General features: G+C 47.6%; 1 protein-coding gene across 3 annotated transcripts; it reads right to left on the bottom strand.

Annotated features, from left to right (window-relative positions):
* ZFAND2A (zinc finger AN1-type containing 2A) lies at positions 1–3,124 on the bottom strand. 3 transcript variants are annotated; one of them, XM_018067714.2, is made up of 6 exons: positions 2,824–2,931; positions 2,344–2,438; positions 1,525–1,653; positions 1,172–1,323; positions 574–663; positions 1–164 (listed from the first exon to the last, which is right to left on the bottom strand). In XM_018067714.2, the coding sequence occupies exons 1-6, from the start codon at positions 2,885–2,887 to the stop codon at positions 155–157; spliced, it is 540 nt and encodes a 179-aa protein (XP_017923203.1). In that variant the 5' UTR covers positions 2,888–2,931; the 3' UTR covers positions 1–154. The 3 variants fall into 3 exon arrangements, with proteins under 3 accessions (XP_017923203.1, XP_008926280.2, XP_008926281.2); XM_008928032.2 differs by lacking the exon at positions 2,824–2,931 and adding an exon at positions 3,014–3,124 and having other exon boundaries at positions 25–164; XM_008928033.2 differs by lacking the exons at positions 1–164; positions 574–663; positions 2,824–2,931 and adding an exon at positions 3,014–3,124 and having other exon boundaries at positions 1,168–1,323.
* Positions 3,125–21,154: the final 18,030 nt, after the last annotated feature.

Here is a 21,154-nt window from a genome sequence, read left to right as displayed (position 1 = left end):
TTCCAAATATAGGAACAAATAACGTTGGCTTGGAAAGTTTATTGAATACACAAAACATTCTGATACAAAAATACGTTAATTGCATAGAAATTTAAAGAGATAGAGAAAATATTAAGTTTAGACAGAGGTTTGATCCAGATATGAAGAGCCTCTACTACCTGCACCTGAAAGACATAAGAATGCACTGTAAGGGTTACACAACTAGAACTTTCATTCACAAGGAGATATAACATGCCAGGGAAGAGCCTGGGCCATTGTTTTCATTTGTGTGTTTGCTGTGCTTTCCTCAGCACTCTGATGACAAACCATTTTTCCAGAACTTGGCCAAGCCTCACTCTGAGCAGGTGGGAGACCAACCTGCAGTTACACCAATTTGATGTCCTGATGCTTGTGTCTATTTAGCTACTTTAATCACTCAGTATAGAGAAGCAGAGATTTACTTGTGCTGCCAGAACCCCTCTACTGCATTCCCAACTCTAGAGCAGCTGGAGGTGTGACAGTGGCACTGCTACACCATGTTGACACCAGCCTATTTTTAAGCAATATTCGTCTTTTCCCCTTGACAGCTCATACCTGTTGTGCTGAAGATTCCCATTAGATGGCACTCCAATTGCTCCCGGGGATTTGAGGGCAGTGTGAGAGGCTCTCATCAGAGCTGCATATCTACAAACACAACCAGGCTCAGCACCTATGCACTGTCTGTAGCTTTACTCTTTCATTCAATTTAATCATCTGCATCTGTCACACAAGTCTCACAGTCCTATTGCACAGAACAATGAAGGTACATCTGCCTGCAAGAGATTTTTATTACAATTAAGTTTAAACTTGGCTTCATAGTGTATTGATTATTTTTGGTTACTTCAAGGTGCTGGACATAGCTTTAGGATTCTAGTATTCTGATCCAAAGCGAACTTGAGTTGGCCAGTGCCTATTCTTAATTAGGAGAGACTGACACCAGTAAGCTTGGAAGAATTTAGGAAAGCATTTTACAAGCTTTTCTCCTTGCTTACAGGCTTTCAGAAATCAAGCTGGAAATACCAAGAGGAAATTGTGGCTATTTTATTGACATGAGGGGTAGTTTGGACAATTCCCTATTTGTCCAAGCTCCCCACCAACCTGATACCAGCTCTGAAATCTCAGCTTGAGCTGAAATACCCTAAGTACAGCTTACCCTGCCTTGGAGGTGGGGTGGCTGTTCCCTTTGCAGTCGTGATCCAGGGGATGCCGATGTTTTATGCAGAAGTTGAGGCCACACTGTTCACAAAGCACCTTCATCATCTCTTTCCTTTTGCAGCCTGGCTTTAAGCACTTGTTTGTGAAGATCTGAATAAAAGAGGAAAGGAAGTTGGCAATGTTTGCTTTCTGTGAGCAGCTTCCCAAGCAGTGACCAAGCTGAAGGACAAATGTTCAAGAGCCCTTAGAATTAGGATGAAACAGAGCGAGTTTCTACACATTCTGCTGTCAGAAGCCCTAACTTCACAAGCATTAGGAAGGCAGTTTAGACTACAACAGCAGTTTCCTTACCCTCTTTTGCTGTGCTGGATTGTATTTGCAGTCCTTATCCATGTGGGCTCCAACCACAACATCTGGTATTTCCCCCTTCTGCACTGGGATAGGTGCATTACAGAGTGGACACACTGGGACCTGCACATTCTAAGAACACAACACAGTTTAGAATCACAGAATCATTTCAGTTCGAAAAGACCTTTAAGATAATCAGGTCCAAACATTAGAAGTCCAAATTAATTTTTCTCTCCTTTCCCTTCCCTTACCCATGGGTAACAGAAGTGTATTCACAGGTGTTTCATGTTCTCATTCACTAATGCTTTTAAAGATACACTTCCCAACAGTAGCTGCAAATCACTACCCAAAAAATAGACAGACATGCTTTGCAAATCAATTTATAGCAACATATTTGGTAAGTCAACTTTAAATATTCTTCTGGGTTTTCTAGAATTACAGCCTTTGAACACATCAAAGCCCAATTATAGGCTAGAGATCAAGTCTGGCCTCACTCTATTCTATTCTGTAGTTTCATGTTTGCTATCCTTCAACTTAAAGAACTTGGACTGCAGAAGATTTTAGGCCATAATATATTACTTAAAATATAAAGCAGTCCTCTCTGGGAAGCTGCAGTGTAAGTGAAAGAAAATAGAATCTAGCAGTACTAACCTCTGAAATGTCATGTCTCTATATATCTGAAATTCACATGTGTCATTAACTTGCATCTTGTGGCTCTCCCATCCCTTTTTATTGAAACAACATGTCAAGTGTCAGACCAGCCTTAATAAATGACTTAGCAATTCTGCAGGGTGAATTCCTGACTCACAGACAGGAACTTACCTTCTTGTAGGCAGAGCTGCACTTGTGGTCATCATAACGGATGTGATCTTTACAGAAGACTTCCCCACATGCATCACATTTCAGAGGAAGGAAATCTGCAAGAAGAACAAAAAAAGAAAACAGATTCTCATGGAGCAGAGCTAACAGCTCTAAGGGTACTCACAAAGGACTACAAACAAATCCTAAAGCAACTAATTTTTGTCTAGTCACACTCCAATTATGTCGAGAGAGAGCATGCCATTCTTTATAAATATTACAACTAAAAAAAGCAAGAGCGATAAGTTTTCCTTGGTTTTATCCACAGCATTAGACAAACACAAGCCACAAATACCTCAGGAGCTCTCTGAACACAGAAACTTTAATGAGGTCCTAGTCGAGAGCTTGGAATTAAAGTACAAATCCAAAGCCCACACTCGGAAGTCTTTTTATTCTTTAAAAACCATCCCTTAACAGTTTATCACGTACAAGAACAAAACATACCGGGCTCTGCTATCACCCTTTCCCCGGACCTACTGAAGGGGGTCTCCAGCAGCAGCACCGGCATCTGCCACTACGCACAGCCTCGGGGTATAGGGACAGCCCCCCAGGGCACAGGTTATCCCACCCTGACGAGCCCTCCCGGAGGATCCAGTCCTGGGGGTCGGTCCCCATTCGCGGCAGCCGCACTTACCCAGCTGTTTGCAGGTGCGCTCCGAGCAGTGCTCGCCCAGCCAGGGGAGCTCCATAGCGCGGCGGGACCCTCACCCGAGGACACGGACCGAGCAGGAACACGAACACAACCCCAATCCCGGCCCCGCCGCCCCGCGCCTTTATCCCCCGTCCCGCTGACTCAGCGCCCGCCCGTGCTTAGTCACGCTCCCGCCGCCCGCCCGCCGACGTGACGTCACGCCCGCCCCGCGCCAATGGCGCGCCCCGACCGTGCGCGTGCCTGGTGGGCGGCCAATGGCGACCGGGGAGGCGTGCTGAGTCATGGCAGGGGGCGGGCCAGGGGGACGGGGCGGGGCCAGGGGATGGGGAAGGGCATGGATATGGGGAATGAGGATGGGGATGGGAGTGAGGATGAGAGTGGGATGGGCGTGTGAACGAGGACGGAGATGGGGATGAGGACGGGGATGAGGAGGGGAATGAGGAACAGGATGGAGATGGGGATGGGCAATGGGATAGAAAAGGAGCTGGAGCAACAGGGCCTGGGGAAGGGCCTGGAAATGAGTTCAGGGATGGTGGTGAGATGGTGTGGTGATGAAGACAAGGGCTCTCCAGCTTCCCCAGGGAGTTGCGCCCACATGACGCAAGCATTCCCATTCCTGCAAATTCCCTGTTGTACAGGTGCTCAAAGGGATGAGAGTGCAGGGCTGTCCTGCCTGGGGGACACGTCTCAAATAAGGGAGAACGACACAGAAAATGTTGGACTGGTGTGCTCCAGAGCACACTGGAGTGCATCAGCCCTTTGCCTTTTCCATTTTTATTTCATTTTTTCATCAAGACTTCAGCTGCTGCACCATCCCTCTGGATTGGGATGCTTAACTTACGTTACTTCCAAACTTCAAAATAAATCCAGAGAGCTTGATGAGAGCGTGAGTTCAGTCACAACAGGCTGATGCTCAGGGCCCCATTGCAGGACTTCAGTGTGTGCTGACTGGTCAGGGTGGACAAGCATCAGCTGCAGCTGTGGGTTTCCACAAGTCAACCGAATAAAAACTTTCCCAGTTGGTCTCTGTCTTCAAATGCTTATCTCACTTTGACAAGGCACTTTGGGGTCAAGGTGTGTTTCGGAAATGTTGATCTTTGAAGGTGTGTAACAAACTGGCTTTGCACAGGGGAGGTGAGGACTGTTGGTTTGATGACATTTGTTATAGGATTCAGAAATGCTGTTCTGCCCCTGCTCTCCCTAGAAAACACCTGACTCTGCTGTAGTACATGACTCAGATGCTGAGTGGAGCCATGAGGTCAAAGGGGAGCTTTAGGAAGGCGTGTGCTGACTGATTGTGAAGATCAGTTTGTGCTGTTGAACTCTGGGAATGGCATGTGCCACTCCTCCATCTTCCACGTCACCCAGCCATATGGTATTCCTGTGACTCCTGCTGTGTGTGCCAGCTTACAGCACACCCACTTGGTGCTCTTCTCAAGAACACAGTCCTGCTAGATTAAAATTATGCCATGTCATCAGCCAGACACTCTTCCCAGGCCTTCCCACTTAATTTAATTTTTCCTCCTGAACCCATAAAATTACCAAATCTCCTCATATAAATACCTTATTCCACAGAACAACTGCACTGACAGTGCATTGTGTTCTGCCACAGGTCTTTGATTTCCAAGGGCAAACTCTGATTTCACCTCCTCTACTATGGCATGTGCTGCATGGGGCCTTCTGGCACAGCCATGCCACATCCATGCTGGGAGCATCCACAGCCTGCCCTGGGACACCCTGGGGTTCTGGCATAGCCCCACAGGGAGGTACCAGCTCAGGTCTGCAGCAGTGGGAAAGGCAGTGCTGTGCCAAGCAGAGTCCTGCCCTCTGCCCAGCATGGCCACAGACACATAGACTGTGGAGACTGATGTGAGAAGAGACCTTCTGAGACATTCAATTCAACTCCCTGTTAAACATACAACTACTTCATGTAATTCCTTTCATAAACAAACCAAACCCCTTGTTTATTCCCATCAGAATGTCCCATAGCCCCTCTGCTTTCATGAAAAAAAGACAGCTTCAGGATTCCAGTGTAAAAGTTTTCCTGGTCTTTCAAGCAGTGCTGAAAGACAGATGTCTTTCAAGCAGTGCTGTCCTTTGGTTTATGTAGTTTCTTCTCACTGTGTCCATGCAACCAGCAGGTGAAGGAGCCAAACTGACTTTGCTGTGAAAGAGCCACCACTGTCCAGCTGTGTCCTGGAGGTGTGATCTGCAGCAGTAGGAGAAGTTTCCATTAGACATCACCCTGTTCATCGGATGACTGTTCCATCCTTGGGCTGTGGCTTCCCTTCTCCTGTGGCAGAACCTGCCTCTTGAGTCAAGTTTGATGCAAACCTTGGAGGTCTCAAGCCCAGGGAGAGCTTTAGTTCTCCTTTAGTGCTCTTTCTGGCACACAGACATGCCTGGTACTTGACAACACAGACATGCAGCATCACCACAGTTCTTTGGCCAGTAGCATGTGGTTAAAAGGATTTCCCTTGCCTGAGCTGAACCAGCTAGCTGGTGTGTGCCAGCGTGGAGGGGCACAACCAGAGCATGGCACTCTCCCCCTGCTTTGCTTGTTCTTTTGACTTGGTTGGTTCTGGCAGCTGCAGACAGGGGCATATTAAAAAGGAGGAAACAGTAAAAAGTATCCAAATACAAACAGTAAGAGAAAGTCCAGTTACCCAAGGTGCTTCAAGAGCTCTGCTCCATTATATATCTACACATCAGCTCCGTTACACAATTTACACAGCACTCAAAAACTTGGGAATTGCAAATAAAATCACATGTCCTGCTGAGCTTGTAGGCTAATTCTTTTCATACAAAGCACCTACCCAGTGCCTGACAGGAGTGGCACCCCAGTGAAGGCTTGCCAAAAAGTGGCAGGGTGAGCTGAGCAGGGAGGAAGAGGTTGGTGTCTTTGCTGACTGGCTGATGCTGCCCTGCAGACTGGAGAGCCGCTGCCAAAGGGATCATGTTTTATGGTGGGGAAGGGAGGAGTTTGCATATGGATAACAACAGAAATGGCTCTGCGAAGACCAGATGCTCTTAAGGAAGTCTGTAAATCCCAAGTCTGGAAACCCACATAGTACAGGCAGCTGTCTTAATAGAAATGAGGATTAGAAATTAGCCGAGGTCTTTAGTGATATTTTTAGAAGGTTGCTCCTGACAGGTTAGGCTGCTGAGAACCAGAGGAAAGTGCCAAACCCTGTATTACTTGGGAAAGGATCACACAGTGCAGTGTGTGATTAGAGGCTGGCTAGCTTAGCAACAAGGGGGATAGGTGGGTTAGGGCTGATTCGGGAGGAATTAGCAAGGGAAATTGCTTGAGAAGCAGAATTTGATTAGGGGCAGCCAACGTGGATTTATGAAAGGAAGGCTATGTGTAACTAACTTGCTGGAGTCTGGGGGAGGTACCGTTCCCGGCAGCCTGCAGTGTGTTAGTTTTATGTAACCTAATCTGCACAGGGAAGGCCTGGCCCCTTCGGCACCAGGGTGGTGACACTGGGTGCTATGGATGGGGATACCTCTCTCCCTTGCCTCTGCATGGATTCTGCCTCCTCATTCCCCATCCTTTCTACCTCCTTTCTAGTTTTTCAGGGCAGAAGGACTATTGTTTTTTCCCTTGTCCCATGCTTCTGCTCTTTGTCCTTCCCAACCTCTCCCTCCAGTCCATGAGATTGCCTCTCGGTGGGCTATTAAACATCACTGTCCACCCCACCATGCCAGCATGGTGGACCCACACTGCATCCCAAAGGGGGAATAAAACACCTCTGAAGAGGATCACAGCCTTCATCAGGTTCACGGATGTTTGCTCCTTCAACCAGGGCCCCCACGAGTCATTTTAGTGAAGCCTGGAATTGCTCTGCAGAAAACAGAAAATCCTCTGGCAGCCTCAGACATGCATATCACCAATCTCCAGTATCTCCAGTCCAGCCTGGAAGAGGCCAAGCACAAAGGAACAATGGCCAAGGGAGACTTGACACAGCTGAAGGCACTATCATGCTGCCCAGAAGAGAGAGAGGAGGTCTTCAAAAGCCTTCCCTGCTCCCTCTGTAGTGGCAGCTCTAATTGCTTGGGTGGAGAAAGTCTGTGCTACTTCTCAACACCGTGGCTGACACAATGGAAAACCCAAATGGGACAGCCTGAGGGCAACTTTGTTTTCTCCTGTGCTGCCAGCCTGTGAAGCCAGGGGGACACTGATGGGATGGCAGGAGAACAATTGTCCAACATCAGCGCCAGCCACAGACGTGACATGGATGGGGAGCCGGGGATGTGGTTCCATCCTGTCTCTTGAGGCAGGGTCTGTTCCCTTCCCACCTCCCTGGGTTATAACAGGCATCATGGCACAGAGATGCCCATGGCCAAGACAACCAGGTCCATCCACCTCCTCTCCACCTTGTGTGCCTCCAACTCCTCCCGACACCATCCAGAGGACACAGACAAGTCCCCTGGCTCTGGTGTCCCCAGGGCCACCTCATTGCCTGCGGTCCTCCTGCACCAGCACGGTGCTTGTTGCTCCAGCTGCAGAGCCACTGCTGTGGCATTAACATTTGGGTGACTCCAGCTCATATTTGCCTTTTCCGGGTCTCTGAACTCCAATCCCAGTGTCCCGCTTTTCAGCTCATAATTTTGTACCTGGCTCTTAAAACTGAATTTTATTTTTATTGCAATGACCCTGTGGTGCTGCCAAATCTCTCTGTGGAGGAGACATGACATCTCCATTACATAGCTCAAATAAGTGTCTTAAAGAGACCACACACAAAGGAACCTAATGGTACCTATTTTTATTAGGTTTATTACAGGAGGGGAAGTAAAGCAGTCCGATCTCCCCACAGGATACTCTGTTAACAGCAGCAGGCAGAGAGGAGAGATCTGTGGAGGCGGATCAGTTTTCCAAGAATATTAGCTACTGCTGCTCTAAAATTAGAGTCTTGGGAGAGCAGACAGGTTGACATAATTGAAAGGGCTGTCTTATGGGATGACATAGTTAAACGAGTCCATGATCAGCTTTAGAGTGACAGCTCAGCGACTTCTTCTAATCCTCAAAGGAACGCTGAGTTGCGAGGCTGTGATTTAACTAGTCCTGGATCTTATCTTGTGATGATGTCAATATTATTAGAACCCGTTTCTAAAGAGATGCCTCCAAAATCACTGTACATGAACCGACTGGCTTTACAGGCACGATTCTCCTGCAGCTTCACCCTGCAAACCCTGTAGTTGATACAAACACTCCTCTGCTGCCCTTCTTACGTACCCAATTCTGTGCCCGTGGGCTGGGCTACAGGGGCAGACCCAGAAACAGGATTAAGAACCTCATTTCAGGATGGAGCTGAAAAATGTCCTTCAGCCACCCATTTTATTCAACATAATTTAATAGCAAACACAAACTAACAAAGTTAGAGGTGAAATATAATAGCAGGAACCCCATAAAAAGTAACCTAATCTGTAAGATAAATAGACAACACTTTAGCCTGGGGAGATAGCAAATAAAAGAGAAATATGAGCAGAGCCATTCTCAATTCATAACTAACTTTAAAGAGAAATAATGAAGATGAGTTCTCCAACTTTTAATGCCCTAAGATTCTCCTCAACCAAAAAAAAGACATTTCTAATGTTTTCCACATACACTCTCACGAGGTGGATTTCCACCAGCCAAATTCCCATGCAAGCAGACATCATCATAAATGGAAATGATTCAAAGGGGTCCTACTGCAATTCCTGATGGAATGGCAAACACCAGAGATGGAGCTCTTCTGAACCTTCATGCTGGTGGAACCTCTCTGTTGCCTTCAGTGGCCACCTCCTGCTGCCTTGTTTTGGGCGCAAACCCACCGCCTTCATGGTGGCATTAATCTGACATTTATTATTTTAAGGTTTTTTTAGCCGTTTTTTGTTAGTGCCTGCTTTAACTTCAAAGGCTGGGATTTTCTAAGCAGCCTGATGCATTTAGGCACCTAAATCCCATTGAGTTTCAAGTGTGTATCAACCCTTAGGCTCCTTGGCAAATCCTTGCTAAGTGCCTAAGGGCTCATCGCTGCAGCCACTGTTATGTTGCTGGATTTACACAGATACCATTACACCAGCATGAGCTCACTTCTTCAATAAAACAGACCCTTGTTTAAGACCCTCTTCCTAAATGATGAAATAAACTGGAAAGGGCCTCCTCTGATGGCTACTCTTTGGTGATATATACCTGTAAAGAATGTTAAATTATCTCCTTGGGCTATTTTAAAAAAAAAAAAAATCTGCTTTGTAGACTGCACTTCAATTTGAGACTAAATGCTCCTAATCCCAACTCTTGGCCCTTCAGGGGAGTCTTGAATTTGGTGTTTTAGAGGTAAAACTCACCATACCTCCCAGTGTCTCTGATACCTACTATGTCTCCAATGCCCTTTTCAAGCATCCAGGGAGGATCTGTATAGGAGGAACAAAACATCAGTAAAATTAAGCCATTTGCTTTGCTGTTAGGGAATGTCCCAACCCAAAAGGAAAGAGCACAGACAGCAGCTGAGCTGGCAGTAGGACAGGTACAGAGGGCATGTACCTCTGAAAAGGCTATCTCAAAGGGTGGGAAACACTGCAACAGCATTTCTAATTGTAGTGGAAAAATAAATCCCTTATCAGGTGATTTCTAGTCACAGATCAAACACTAATGTCTTACCTAGCAGAAAACAGATTAGAGGTCTCCGTGGCAGACTTCCTGAGATAACTATTGTCTTTTTGTAAAGTCCATACTGCAAACAGCATGACAGGACCCAGTCCATCACTACTGAGCCCCACATTTCCTAGGCACTACCATGATGACATCAATTAGCAAGGGAAGTTAGACCTCAAATCCTCCTTATTGCTTGAATAAATTCCTCCTGCTTTTGAGTTAAAGCGTTCCACTGAAAACTGAGGCACTATCCTTAAGTACTTCAACAGATGATGATTTAGTAAAAGTACCAAACCTTATTTCTCCTATTTTTATATAGATAAATGGAGCCATCCTTCTTATTATTTTGTAGCACTAAGAAATAGGCCTGAACCCTCATAAGTGGGGGTTGGTTTATGCTGTCAACACAGGAGGGGACCAAATCCATTTCTGTTGCATATGAGTGGATCTCCCATGAGTCAGCAGGGGAGAGTGGGCAGAGGAGTCCTGGCAGAGCTTGGGAGCCAGAAGGAAAATGATATATCCAGGGGGGAAACAGCTGAGAAAGGGAGAAGACTCCCTTAAGTCATGGATTCCATAGTGGGCAGACAGTCCTAAAGAAATCACCTCCAAAAGCCATGACTCTAACCATGCATCTGGGTCATACCCTGCTTTGCAGCTGCTACTGGGACTAGGGGATAGGATGACAGATTTAGATGTTCCCCTTGTTTTCCAGAGAGTGGTCCCCCACCCATCGGTCCCACATCCATTTACCAGTGGCCTTTACTAGCCCATGGTGCACCCATGCCCTTGGAGGCACCAGCAGCCCTGGGAGGTGATGGAGCACCCTCAAGGTGCTGCTCCCGTTGGAAAGATGTCCATCCCACAAGGACAAGGATCGGAGTGCCACGAGGTGGCACCATGTCCCTGCTAACCCGCACAGTGGGGTCACCTCTGCGGCCACGCAGCCTCTGCAGGACCCTGCTCACCTGGCAGCCCCGGGCCTCCAAGCAGCCCCATTGCTGAAATCCACCCACTGAGCTTTTGGGGGGGTTTAAATAACTGGGCAGCCCTCCCTTGTGTAAGACCCAGCTGAGGGAGGAGGAGGTGGTGCCCTGTCTCACGGAGCATCCTCACAGTGAGGCCACTCACCTTTGAGAGCCCTCTGCATCTCCTGAGGAAATGTGGTCACCTCACAGTGAGGGCACAAGGTTTGCAGAGCTGTGGTGCTGTCTGCCACTGGCTACAGCTCTCCTCAGGGGGGTCCCAGGCTCCTGTCCCTGCTGGCACAGTCATTTGTTGGCACTGGAAGAGTTGTCAGTGTCACGATGGTGGTTGTGCCTGGCTGGTGTGTGCTGACCTGTTGGTGTGCTCTGGCTGTGCTCCCACCCTCCAGGGACTTGCATGCAGGAGAGCTTGTTTCTCACACAGAGCTTGGTCATAGAATCATAGAATTGTTCAGATTGGAAAAGACCTTCAAGCTCATCAAGTCCAACCATTAACCCAGCACTGCCAAATCCACCCCTAAGCCATGTCCCTAAGTCAATGAAAAAGGGAAAGCTGTACACCAGTATCTTTGTCTTGAAATATCAAACATTTAACACTGTCATGATGTGCTAGGGAGGACAGGTGAGCCTATATCCCTGAGGAACTTTACACTTCATGCCTTGGCATGTTCAAATCAGCTCCATCTTACGAGCACCAGTGCAGAAAAGAGATGCTGTGAGTGACAGCCCCAAACCCAAAGAACTCGCTCAGCACCTGGTTAGTGCCTTGATTAGGCTCTTGAGCTCCTGATTGCTGAGTTTCCACAGCCTAACCCAGTCCTCGGGGTCCTTCAGCAAAGCTCTGCAGCTTAAAGCCCTGTTCTGCTCTGTACAGCTCCAGGACCTGCCTGACCCCACCACACTGCCCTGAGCTCTACTGACACAGACCTAATGCTGATGTCCGTGGGACTGACTGCTCAGGTGCTCCATGAAAATCAAGGTGACTGCTGCACCCAAATCTGCTCCAGTGAAGGAAACACAAGTACAGCCCATAGGAACCTATTAAATGAAAATTCCCTGGTGGAGGAGGGTTTCTGGACGTGCTGAGGAGGCTCCAATAGCCCCTTCTGCTCTTGCTTTAGAGCATGGAGCAACCAGCCAAAAAAAAGAGCGCTTCTTTCTGATGAGGAAGCAGAGGGAGCAGCTCAAAGGGAGCTCTCCTGCATGTGTTCTCTGTCCCTGGCAGTGCTCAGCACAGTGATAGAGAGCCTGGAAATACCTACATTATTCCTGACACAACGCTTTGCAGCTGAACAATACATTTGCCAATTCAATTTATTCAAACAAGTTCCTTGGGAAGACAGCAAAGCAAACCCAGGTCGGAATTACCGAATTCAGACTCTGCCCTGGACTCGGGGAAACAAAGGGGCAAGATATGAGAGAAATAGCAGCAAGTTCTGCTGGAAATCCCACAACGGCAGAATCCTGAGAGCTTTTAATCACGTGCTGGCTGGTATTCAGCTGAAAAACCCCTGTGTCATTGGGCAAGGAGACAGAGCAGCGCTGCAATTGCTCTGCTGTAGCACTTAGCACTTTGGAATATCTTTGCTATGAAAATTAAAGGCTGTTTTGTTTTCTTTTGAAAGCACAGCAGTATTTGGGCTCCACGGCCCATCACAGTGACATGTAATTGAAGAACAAGTACATTCAGTAGCTACCAAGACTGACAGTGCTGCAAGTCCTGCTGTGTTGCACAGTGTCTCACCGTGCTGCAGGCAGGCAGGGCAGAGGTTGCCTACAAGCTTAGATGAACTGTCTGACCAGCTCAGAGCTTGGTTAGATGCTTTCAGCCATGGGCTGAGCCTCATCAGATCCCAGACTCTCTTCCCAGCACATCGACATGGAGAAAAGCCCTCAGCCCGGTGCTGGTCCTCCCACCCAGGACACAACTCCAGGAACAGCCTCCTGGATGGCTGAAAAGAGAGAAAAAAAACCTGCTGGGAATCTTCACTTCGACTCTGGATGTGCAAGAAGGAAAATCCTGTTGCATGTGCACAGCTACGGAAAATTTCCTTTTACCAGAGCCTGCAAACCTCACAAGCTCAGCTTCCCATACCCCATTCACAGTTAGGGGCTGAGCCCCCCATGTCATCCCCCATCCCACTCCATCCTTCTCAGCCAGCCCCGGAGCAGCTCTAGCTGCTCTCCCAGCAAAGCAGTTACACCAGTGATGAATTTGGCCCCACATGTAGAATTAGGTTAAGCCAAAAGGTGGCAGCATCTTATTCAGTATCGATTTTGCATGAATATTTCTCCTATTAGCCATTTTTCTTTCTAATCATAGAATGTAAGTTTGTAAATTACAGAGGTGGAGAGTAAATGTATTGCAACCTCTGGCAAATTGATATTTTTGCAGCAACAGTAAACTTTTTCTGATGGCAGATAATTGAAGGGAACAAGTGTCAGATAAAATTCATAAAGATTTGGACCTACTGGAATAAGACAAATGATATTTAATGTTCAGAGTTGTAAAGTAATTACCCTGGGCTCCAATATAATAAATAAAGATGCAGTAAATGGAGTTTGGCTGACCAGGTGCCTTAGACGTGGCAGTGAGCAGGGCCCTGCGGCAGATGGGGGGTGGAAGGTTGGTGTCACCCCCAGCAATGCCCTTTCTCAGGGGAAGGAGGGAGCTGGTCCCCCTGCCTGCAGCAGAGCCCTGCATCCCTGAGCACTGACAGTGTGTGTGTGCAGGGAACCATCATCACCCACCACCCTTTTATGTTTCCAAAGGCAAAGAAGCCTTTGGATATGCAGCTTCATCCGTAGCTCTCAGGAGAACCCTGGTGCAGGTTCTCCAGCAAACCCACAGCCTCCTATTCTCACACTCCAGCCAGCAGACCACCTCACATCAATCTCTTCCCCCAGCACTCAGGAGAGCAGCTGGCAGCTAAAAAAGAGGAGCGTGACCTGCTCCCCTGAGGTTATCACTGCCCTTTACCCAGGGGAAACTAAGCCCTGGGGTGACGGGCATCCCAACCAGAATTGATCCCCTTTCCATGCAACAGCAACACACCTCAACATTACAGAGAGACTGCCACACTCAAAATCACAAGGTACTAGCCCTCACCCAGCTGCAACTCCATTTCCACTAGCTGGGAAAGACCAGGAGATCCTTCTCTTATAGTGAGGAATCACCTTGTCTCTCCTTTTACAGCCCTGCCTCAATCAACCCTGTAATGGCCCCTTAGCCTGCCAGGGTATCTTCATTGCATGTAACATTTCACTGTGCTTCCAGGCACACCCAGACCTCACTGGAAAAAAAAAAAAAGGCTGGCAGAGCCATATCCCCCTTTTTTTCAATGCAGGATGTCAGTGCAAGCCTCCCTGGCAAAATAACTGCATCACTAAAATGCTTTTAATGCAGACAGCATTAGTGGCTGCTTAGCAGCACATGCAAACTGCCCCAATGGTCAGGAAGAAAACACGCTCAAACACACACCAAGCTGGGAGGTCCCAATCCAGCCCTTCTTCAGGGCTCCTCAAACATCACCTCTGAGAAGCTGTTGGGAAACCATAAGCCAACAACAGGCCTTGTTCCTGCTCCACCACCAGTTCTCCTACTGCTAGTGTGCTTCTGCCCCTTTGAAGAAGTTGTTTAGAAATTCAGCAGCAATTATGCAAGCTTTAGTATTAAAAAATGCACGTGGATCTGAAAGCAAATATGAAGCTGCTGCTGCTGTAACGCTAGCTTTAAGCTGTCTACAGTCCCTAGAAATTCTCAGTGGGATGTTTGAGAAGGATGTATATGTGTTGACAACATTAAATGATCCATGGCTCAAGGACAGAATTGAAACCATACATCTACTTCATACAGGCACTGATCACTGGGAGAGTGTTTTTCTTAAACTAACCACGGAAGGCCAGGCACCTCATCCTCCCCAGAAAGGCAGGGATGGCTCGGGGAACAGAAGGTGCACACACGCTCCTACCACATCCCAGTGTGTAACAGAGCTCCAGTGAAAAGGGAGAGACACATGGACGCCATCAGCAGGAGAAATGTTATTGTGGCTGCACCATCTTTGAGGGAAATTGAGCATGTCACTTCGGTGCATCACCCTCTTCTCATCACCTCCCAGAGAGGCAGCGCCGCTCGCACACATCCGTGCAACATCTGGTGAGAGGGCGAGGAGGGGCAGGATGCTGCGGGATTCACTGGGGTGAAAATTTGCCTGTTCTGCGTTCTGTGCCCCAGAGCACAGCCTTGGATACCCGTGTGCTGCCAGTGGCACTGCAGCAAACAGAGAGAACCCCCAGCAGCGAGTGCTTCACTCTCGAACGCTGCAGCCTTTTCTAGACGTGAAATTCCCAAGGACAAGGAAAAACCAGCAGACAACAAGGAGGATTAGGTGGTTCCCCAAGGAACGCAAGAAACGCTGCAAGACTGTGTTGTTGCCCATTTCAGTGGGGTGATTAGGCAGTATTTGATGCTGGGAGGATGGTTTTTGTTAGGCTGTTCTGTGAGCCTTAGCCCAGCTATTAGCAGTAGGTGGTGGGAAGTCATGTTCCCCTGGATACAACAAAACCATACTCCTCAAAACTGCAGTGTCCCAAAATCCAGCCCTGCCATGGCCAGCAGGGAAGCACCCTCCTTGCTCTCCCTCCAAAAGCTGGTTGCTGCACCACTGCTGTGAGCTGCTTGGGGGAAACCTCCCTCCCTGGCTCTCCAGCTACTCCAACCCCATTTCTCTGGTCCCTGACTCAGGTACTGGTTTCTGTCATTTCAAGTATTACCAAACTAAAGGGTATTTCTTTGCTCCCTCGTTTATGCAGAATGTTTATTTAATAGGCTGGCCAGCTTCAATTAGGTCTGTGATTACTCACAGATGACAGCTCCAGCATAACAATGTTTACTCTCAAACTCCATCTCCAAGTATAGCCTGTGATATATTTAAGGAGAAGGTATAAAACCATTAATGTTAAATAGTTTTACTGGTGGGAGTGAAGTTTCTCTTTAAACCCAAACAGTTGGCAACTGGCTAAAAATGTGCTGGGGTTCTCAACCCCCTTCACCCAGAGGTTTAGCTACCCCAGTCAAAACCTCACATGGTTGAGTTGTCCACATGTCTTTACCTTGTTGCAGACATGTGGAACTCCTTGTGACAGGGTCTGTGTTGTCTAAAATAAAGTTTAAAAGCTTAAAGTGCATTTTCATTTATTCATGAAGCATCAGGGTTGGTGGCTGGAAGTGAAATGTAGGCAGCATCTTTGGGTCAGATGTGACCCTAAGGTGCTTGGGGTGCATTGGCAGCAGGATGTATCACAAAAGGAATATCCAAAGCCATTGCCTCAATGTGGTTTTACTTCTCAGGAAATGCCAGTGGGAGTTCCTGGTCTCCACAGCTCTGAAAATTGCATTTTTAGACCCCAGAGTCTATGTCCTGATAAGTGTCCCAGTCTGGCTGCCCCTATAAGTTTGGTACCCAGCCCATCATCTGAGTGAGAGCTACAGTGCCGGGCAGTGGAGAGAGGTGGCTTTGGGATGCTCAGAGGCAGAGGATGAGTCTCCCCCATCCCACCACCTGCTGTCCACCCAAGGTGGCTGGACTGGCTGGGCAAAACAGTCCCAAGGAGAGAATCCTGCCTCTCTTGTAGTGTCTTACAGCAAAAACAGCTTCCATACATCCCTGCGGGTTAATCAGCTGCTTGGAGACTAATTAGTGCCGAACACTCTTATCAAGAAGACACAGCTGGGTGCAAAGCCAGGCCCAGCAACAGCCAGGCATGCCAGCCAGGGTGTCCACCTCCTGCCCAGGACACAGCCTGGTCCCTCCTGAGCCCTCCAGGCCACTGCTGATGACCTCAGTCTGGCCATCGCCCTGGAGAGGGAATTGGCAGGGAAGGTTTGGGAGAGATACGAAACTTCTTGGCTTTAATTCACTGAAATCTTTTGTTTCAACCACATTTAATATCTTAGAAATTACGAGTGGTGGGGACCTGGGTGAGCTGAAGGAGAAGGCGTGATCTGTGAGGCCAATTAAGAGGCCAATGGCACATAGTGAAACGGGAGCCCCTCGGGGGAGGCCAAGGTTACATAAATAAGTGTGCGAAGGAGCTGCACTGAATCTGCAGACACTCAGCCACTAGTGATGCCCCTTTGAATCTGGGAAAATTAAATATAAATAATAAATGTTTAACCACACAGCAAATAAATACAATGAGGCACCTTTAAAAATTATACTAATAAACAGCAAGCTGTTGTCCTTCTGCCCAGGGTGGCTGAGAATCTTCTGTATTCTGGAGAAAAAGAGCACAAAAGAGGGGCTGTGTTTGGGGTGCTCTGCTCTGCTGGGTTGTCTTCACCCAAATCTGCCATCCTTGAGTAGAACTCCAGGACATCATGAAATAAAACACCGAGTAAAACTGGAAATAAAATACTGTCAAGCTTAGCCAGCAAATGTCAGGGCCCCCAGACCAGAAGCAGCTCACCTCTACGTGTGTGATCCCAATAGGCTTCCTTTGGGAGCCTGGGAGCAGGATTAGGGCTTGGTTCTCAGAGGAGAAGCCCAGAGGCTCCTTGTGATGATACAAATGTTCAACGTGAGCTGCGGGGTCCCCAGGATTGCTCTGTGTCAGCACTCACTTTACAATAAGAGCTCTGCTTCTCAGCTTCCCTGTTTTACTGCTTCCTTGGAAGAAGGGGAAAAATGAAATGGAGATATAAAAAATAAAGGGGTCATTTATAGTTAAGCACATTAGGATGGGAGCAAGAGAATAAAGTGGTGAGAATGGCTCAGCCGGGGCCTACGGGGACTTATTCTCTGGTACTGGCACGGTCTTTACTAGGTCGCTTGAACCTTTTGCACTCTGCTGCAGAGCTCAGACCTGGGCTATATATCAGCAGACTTGCCATGGTGTGCAGTGGAAAAGCCTATAACTATCCTCAAACCCACTTGTGCCAGGAGTTACAGTTTATGGGTGACTTTTATAGGTGGCCAAAGCAACCTGTCCAAACCTGAGGGGTGCTGGGCGGTGCAGCGGAGAGTATGGTTTAAACACGGATCAGTTCCCTTTCCTGGGATGTAATTTCATTTCTCCCCAAATTCTGCAGGGAAGAAGTAGGGCAAAAGACCTTCCTTGCTGTGATTATACATTCCCGGGCAGTTTAATTATAGCCTTTGTCTTCTTAAACACTTGCATGATAAACCCACAGAGAGCCGCCATCCCACTATAGTTAGTTACCAATTTCTTTTCTTCCCAGCCCCTGAGATTTGGTTTCCCATTTAGCAGAGGTCAGTGGAGCCAAACTCTCTGTGGGGCTACCCTGGCTGTCATCAGGGAACTTGTGCCAGAGTAAAACCTGTCCCTCGAGTTGGATTGACTCAGTGGCAGCTGACACTTGTATTTGGGTTTCTTTATACATGTGGGCTCTGATCATGTCTGGTTTTGATGAGCCCCTGTGACTGTACTGAACCCCCACACCTCACCAGTCTCTAATGGCTTCAGCTTCCAATTTAGGAGCAACTGTTCCTGCTCACAGCAAAATCCAGGTCCTGGATATGCCACCATATATAGGAAGCACCTGATTCCAGTGAAAAATGTAGCTAGCACCAGAGCTCAGTGCTGCTTTTGACTCAGGAGCAGAGACATAAATATTCTCCAGCCTTTACATGCTTTCTCCATTTTAACTCATGGCTTCATTAGACTAATTTGTTTCCAGGTTGGAGGATGAATAATGAGCCTCAGCCCGTGGACGCATAATTAAATTTTGATAGTGAATGTTTTTATCTAACCTTGTTTTCGTTATTATCCTCTGAACCTGAATTACAAGTTAGAGATTTAAGGCTGCGGGTTTGCCTTGACATTAAACCTGGACACCTTTGTGAGGTGTTACAGTGCTCTGCTGTCTCCCAGGACAATGTCCAGTGTTTCAGTCAGGTCTGGTCATTAGGGATGTTAAGGGAAACAGAAACAGTAATGACAAAATAGCTTTTCCCCTGCCACAGTCAGTACAATACACAATCCCTGGCCTGTGTGGGGTCTGTACAGTGATAACTGCTCCACAGCCGGATGGCACATCCCAACAGCAAAGGTCACCTGGATTATCTTATTGGGACACCTTGGTGGGACGCACAGACCTGCTGCATTTCCCAAACTGATATCCAAGCTCCATCTGGCTTTTTTAGGTCCCCCCAGATAGAGTTGGCTTTTTTTGCACAATTATAAGATATTCCTGCAGATTCCCCAAACCATCCCTGGTTCCCCTGTGCCTTCCAGGTGCCTTCTTGGCGTTACTTGGCCGCTAAGATCACCGTGCCCTGGGTCTCTCCACTCACCGATGATTTTCTCCAGCGTTCCCATTGTTCTTTTCAGCACTGCAGGGTTTCCGTCAGGCTTTTCCACTAATCTTTGTGGCCTCTCCCTGCTCCTACCATTGGCCAGAGGGTTTTCCATATTTCCCTGCCTACAGGGGTGGTTGGTAAAGGATGCTCTCTGGGCTAAGGTAGGGAACAGAGCACATCTTGCAGCCTCTGCTCCTGCTCCGGATGGGAGCCAAAGTGCTGCAGTAGCAGGCAAGGAGCCCAAGCAGGTACTTAGTACAAATGTTAATAGCATCATTGTTTATATTGTAGGATTGGAAAGGGTCTCCTGGGTCATCTGGGGCATTGCCCTTCAGTAACTCAGTCCGTACTCAAACTATCCCAAGGGTATTTTTAGTCGATTCATGAATCCTTTTAGGAATTCGGCCCAACGACCTCCGCCAGCAAACGATTCTTTTGGCTAATTGACTTCACTTTCTGCATGCCCTGTTTTAACACTGCCTTTAAAGTTTGAGGCTTTTTCTTCCTCTCACAGTGTCATCCACTGCTCAATTTCAGCAGATTTTTTTTTCCCTATTCCTGCTTTTTTATCAGCATTACAGTTGATTCCAGGGTGTCCGCTGATGAAGCCCCCTCACTGGTGAGGCCCCCACATCGACGAAGCCTCCTTGCCTGCAGGGCTGAGCCCCTCTGTGTGTGGTGAGATGGTCTCCACCAGGAGATGCTGGGCACAGACTAGACAAGGTGACAAGGGTGAGCGATGACCCAAAGGTCACCTTTACCCATGTAAAGCTCCAGCAGCAGAGCTGGGAACGGTCATGTGGGCAGGCTGCCTCTCAGCTCCCATCATGCTGGCTCCGACTGAGCAGCTGTTTGAAGGGTCCTCATTTTCCTTGATGTCTTCAACTTTAACTACTATCAAAATAGCAGCAGAGGGTGAAGGAAAGGAGAAAAAGAGAATTAAATGGTGGCATTTGTAGACAGATTTTTCTTGGTCTTTAGTATTCTTCTACTTTGATCCACTGGTCTGTGACGTCATCACTGCATTATTGTTTGCAACAGAGCCAACTCTGAGCATGGCATGAGGAGTTTTGTTTTTGAGACAAGGTTGTGGGAAAGTCAAGGGGCTGCTACCAGTACACATCTCCCACTCTAAGAGGTCACATGCCAACGCTCCTCCTCACTGCCCAGGATCACTGTCCCTACAGACCTACCTGCTGTTGGATTGAGTGGTTGGTCCCTTATCAGCTTCATCAGAATGAGCTGAAGTTAAACACAAAGCTTTTGGTAATCTGACTTGATCCATTCAGTGTGTGTTATGGAGTATCCTCAGCAGCACAGGCACAGGGGTGGAACCTCTGACACGGGGGTAGTGTGGGGCAAAAACACTTCTACTGTCCTTGGCCTGTTCTTCATCCATTTTCCTTTCCTCCTTCTCCAGTTTTGGTGAAAGGGCAACAATTCACATCTTCCCGTGTGTGCACAGCTTTGTTTGAGCTGTGAACTTAGCAGAGGGTTTCCCTGGGAATGGCTTTGTGTGTGCAACTTTTCTGTAGGAAGAGACAAGGAAGGAGGGAACCTGGAACAGGGAACCTGAGCTAACTGGGCAGACTGGAGATGAATGACCTACACGAATCCTTGGCATCAGCCAGGCGGAGTTTCTTTGAAATAAATTATGCAATAGTGCAAAGCTTCTGAAGACTATTTTTTTCCCTAGAAAAACTACATTTTAGAGAAAAAATAACTGTAAACCAAAGATGGCCTGATTTGATGAAGTCAGCAAAGCTGCAGCCAGGAGGAAGACCATGCTCTCCACATCAGTCTCCAATTCATCATCAGAGCCAGAGCCAGATGGTAAATATTTGCTTCTTCTAGTGATCAGCTGAAAGGTTCCTTCATTCCCACAATACTATTACCTTTGCAAATTACTTTTATTCCAGTGAAAGGCAAAAACCTAAATCCTAACTGTTTTTAATTGAAAACAAAGGTGAAAAAAAAAGGAAAAGGCTTTTACAATAATAAAAGTAAGGAATGTAGTTTAAGTAAGTACTTTCTAATATTCTCCCAAATAGACTGATACTTAAAAAATTCTGCTGAGAGTATTTTTGCATAACTGTGTCTGTCTGGCAAATTGATCAAACCAAGTGGATTCACAGGGCAGAGGTGAGTTGGTCTTTATCCTCCTCCTTCTCCAGGA

Source organism: Manacus vitellinus, unplaced genomic scaffold (genome assembly GCF_001715985.3).
Source record: "Manacus vitellinus isolate BGI_N305 unplaced genomic scaffold, ASM171598v3 scaffold_12_pilon, whole genome shotgun sequence".
Taxonomy (NCBI): domain Eukaryota; kingdom Metazoa; phylum Chordata; class Aves; order Passeriformes; family Pipridae; genus Manacus; species Manacus vitellinus.
The sequence above is the reverse complement of the archived record's forward strand: the minus strand, read 5'-3'. Positions and strand labels throughout refer to the sequence as shown.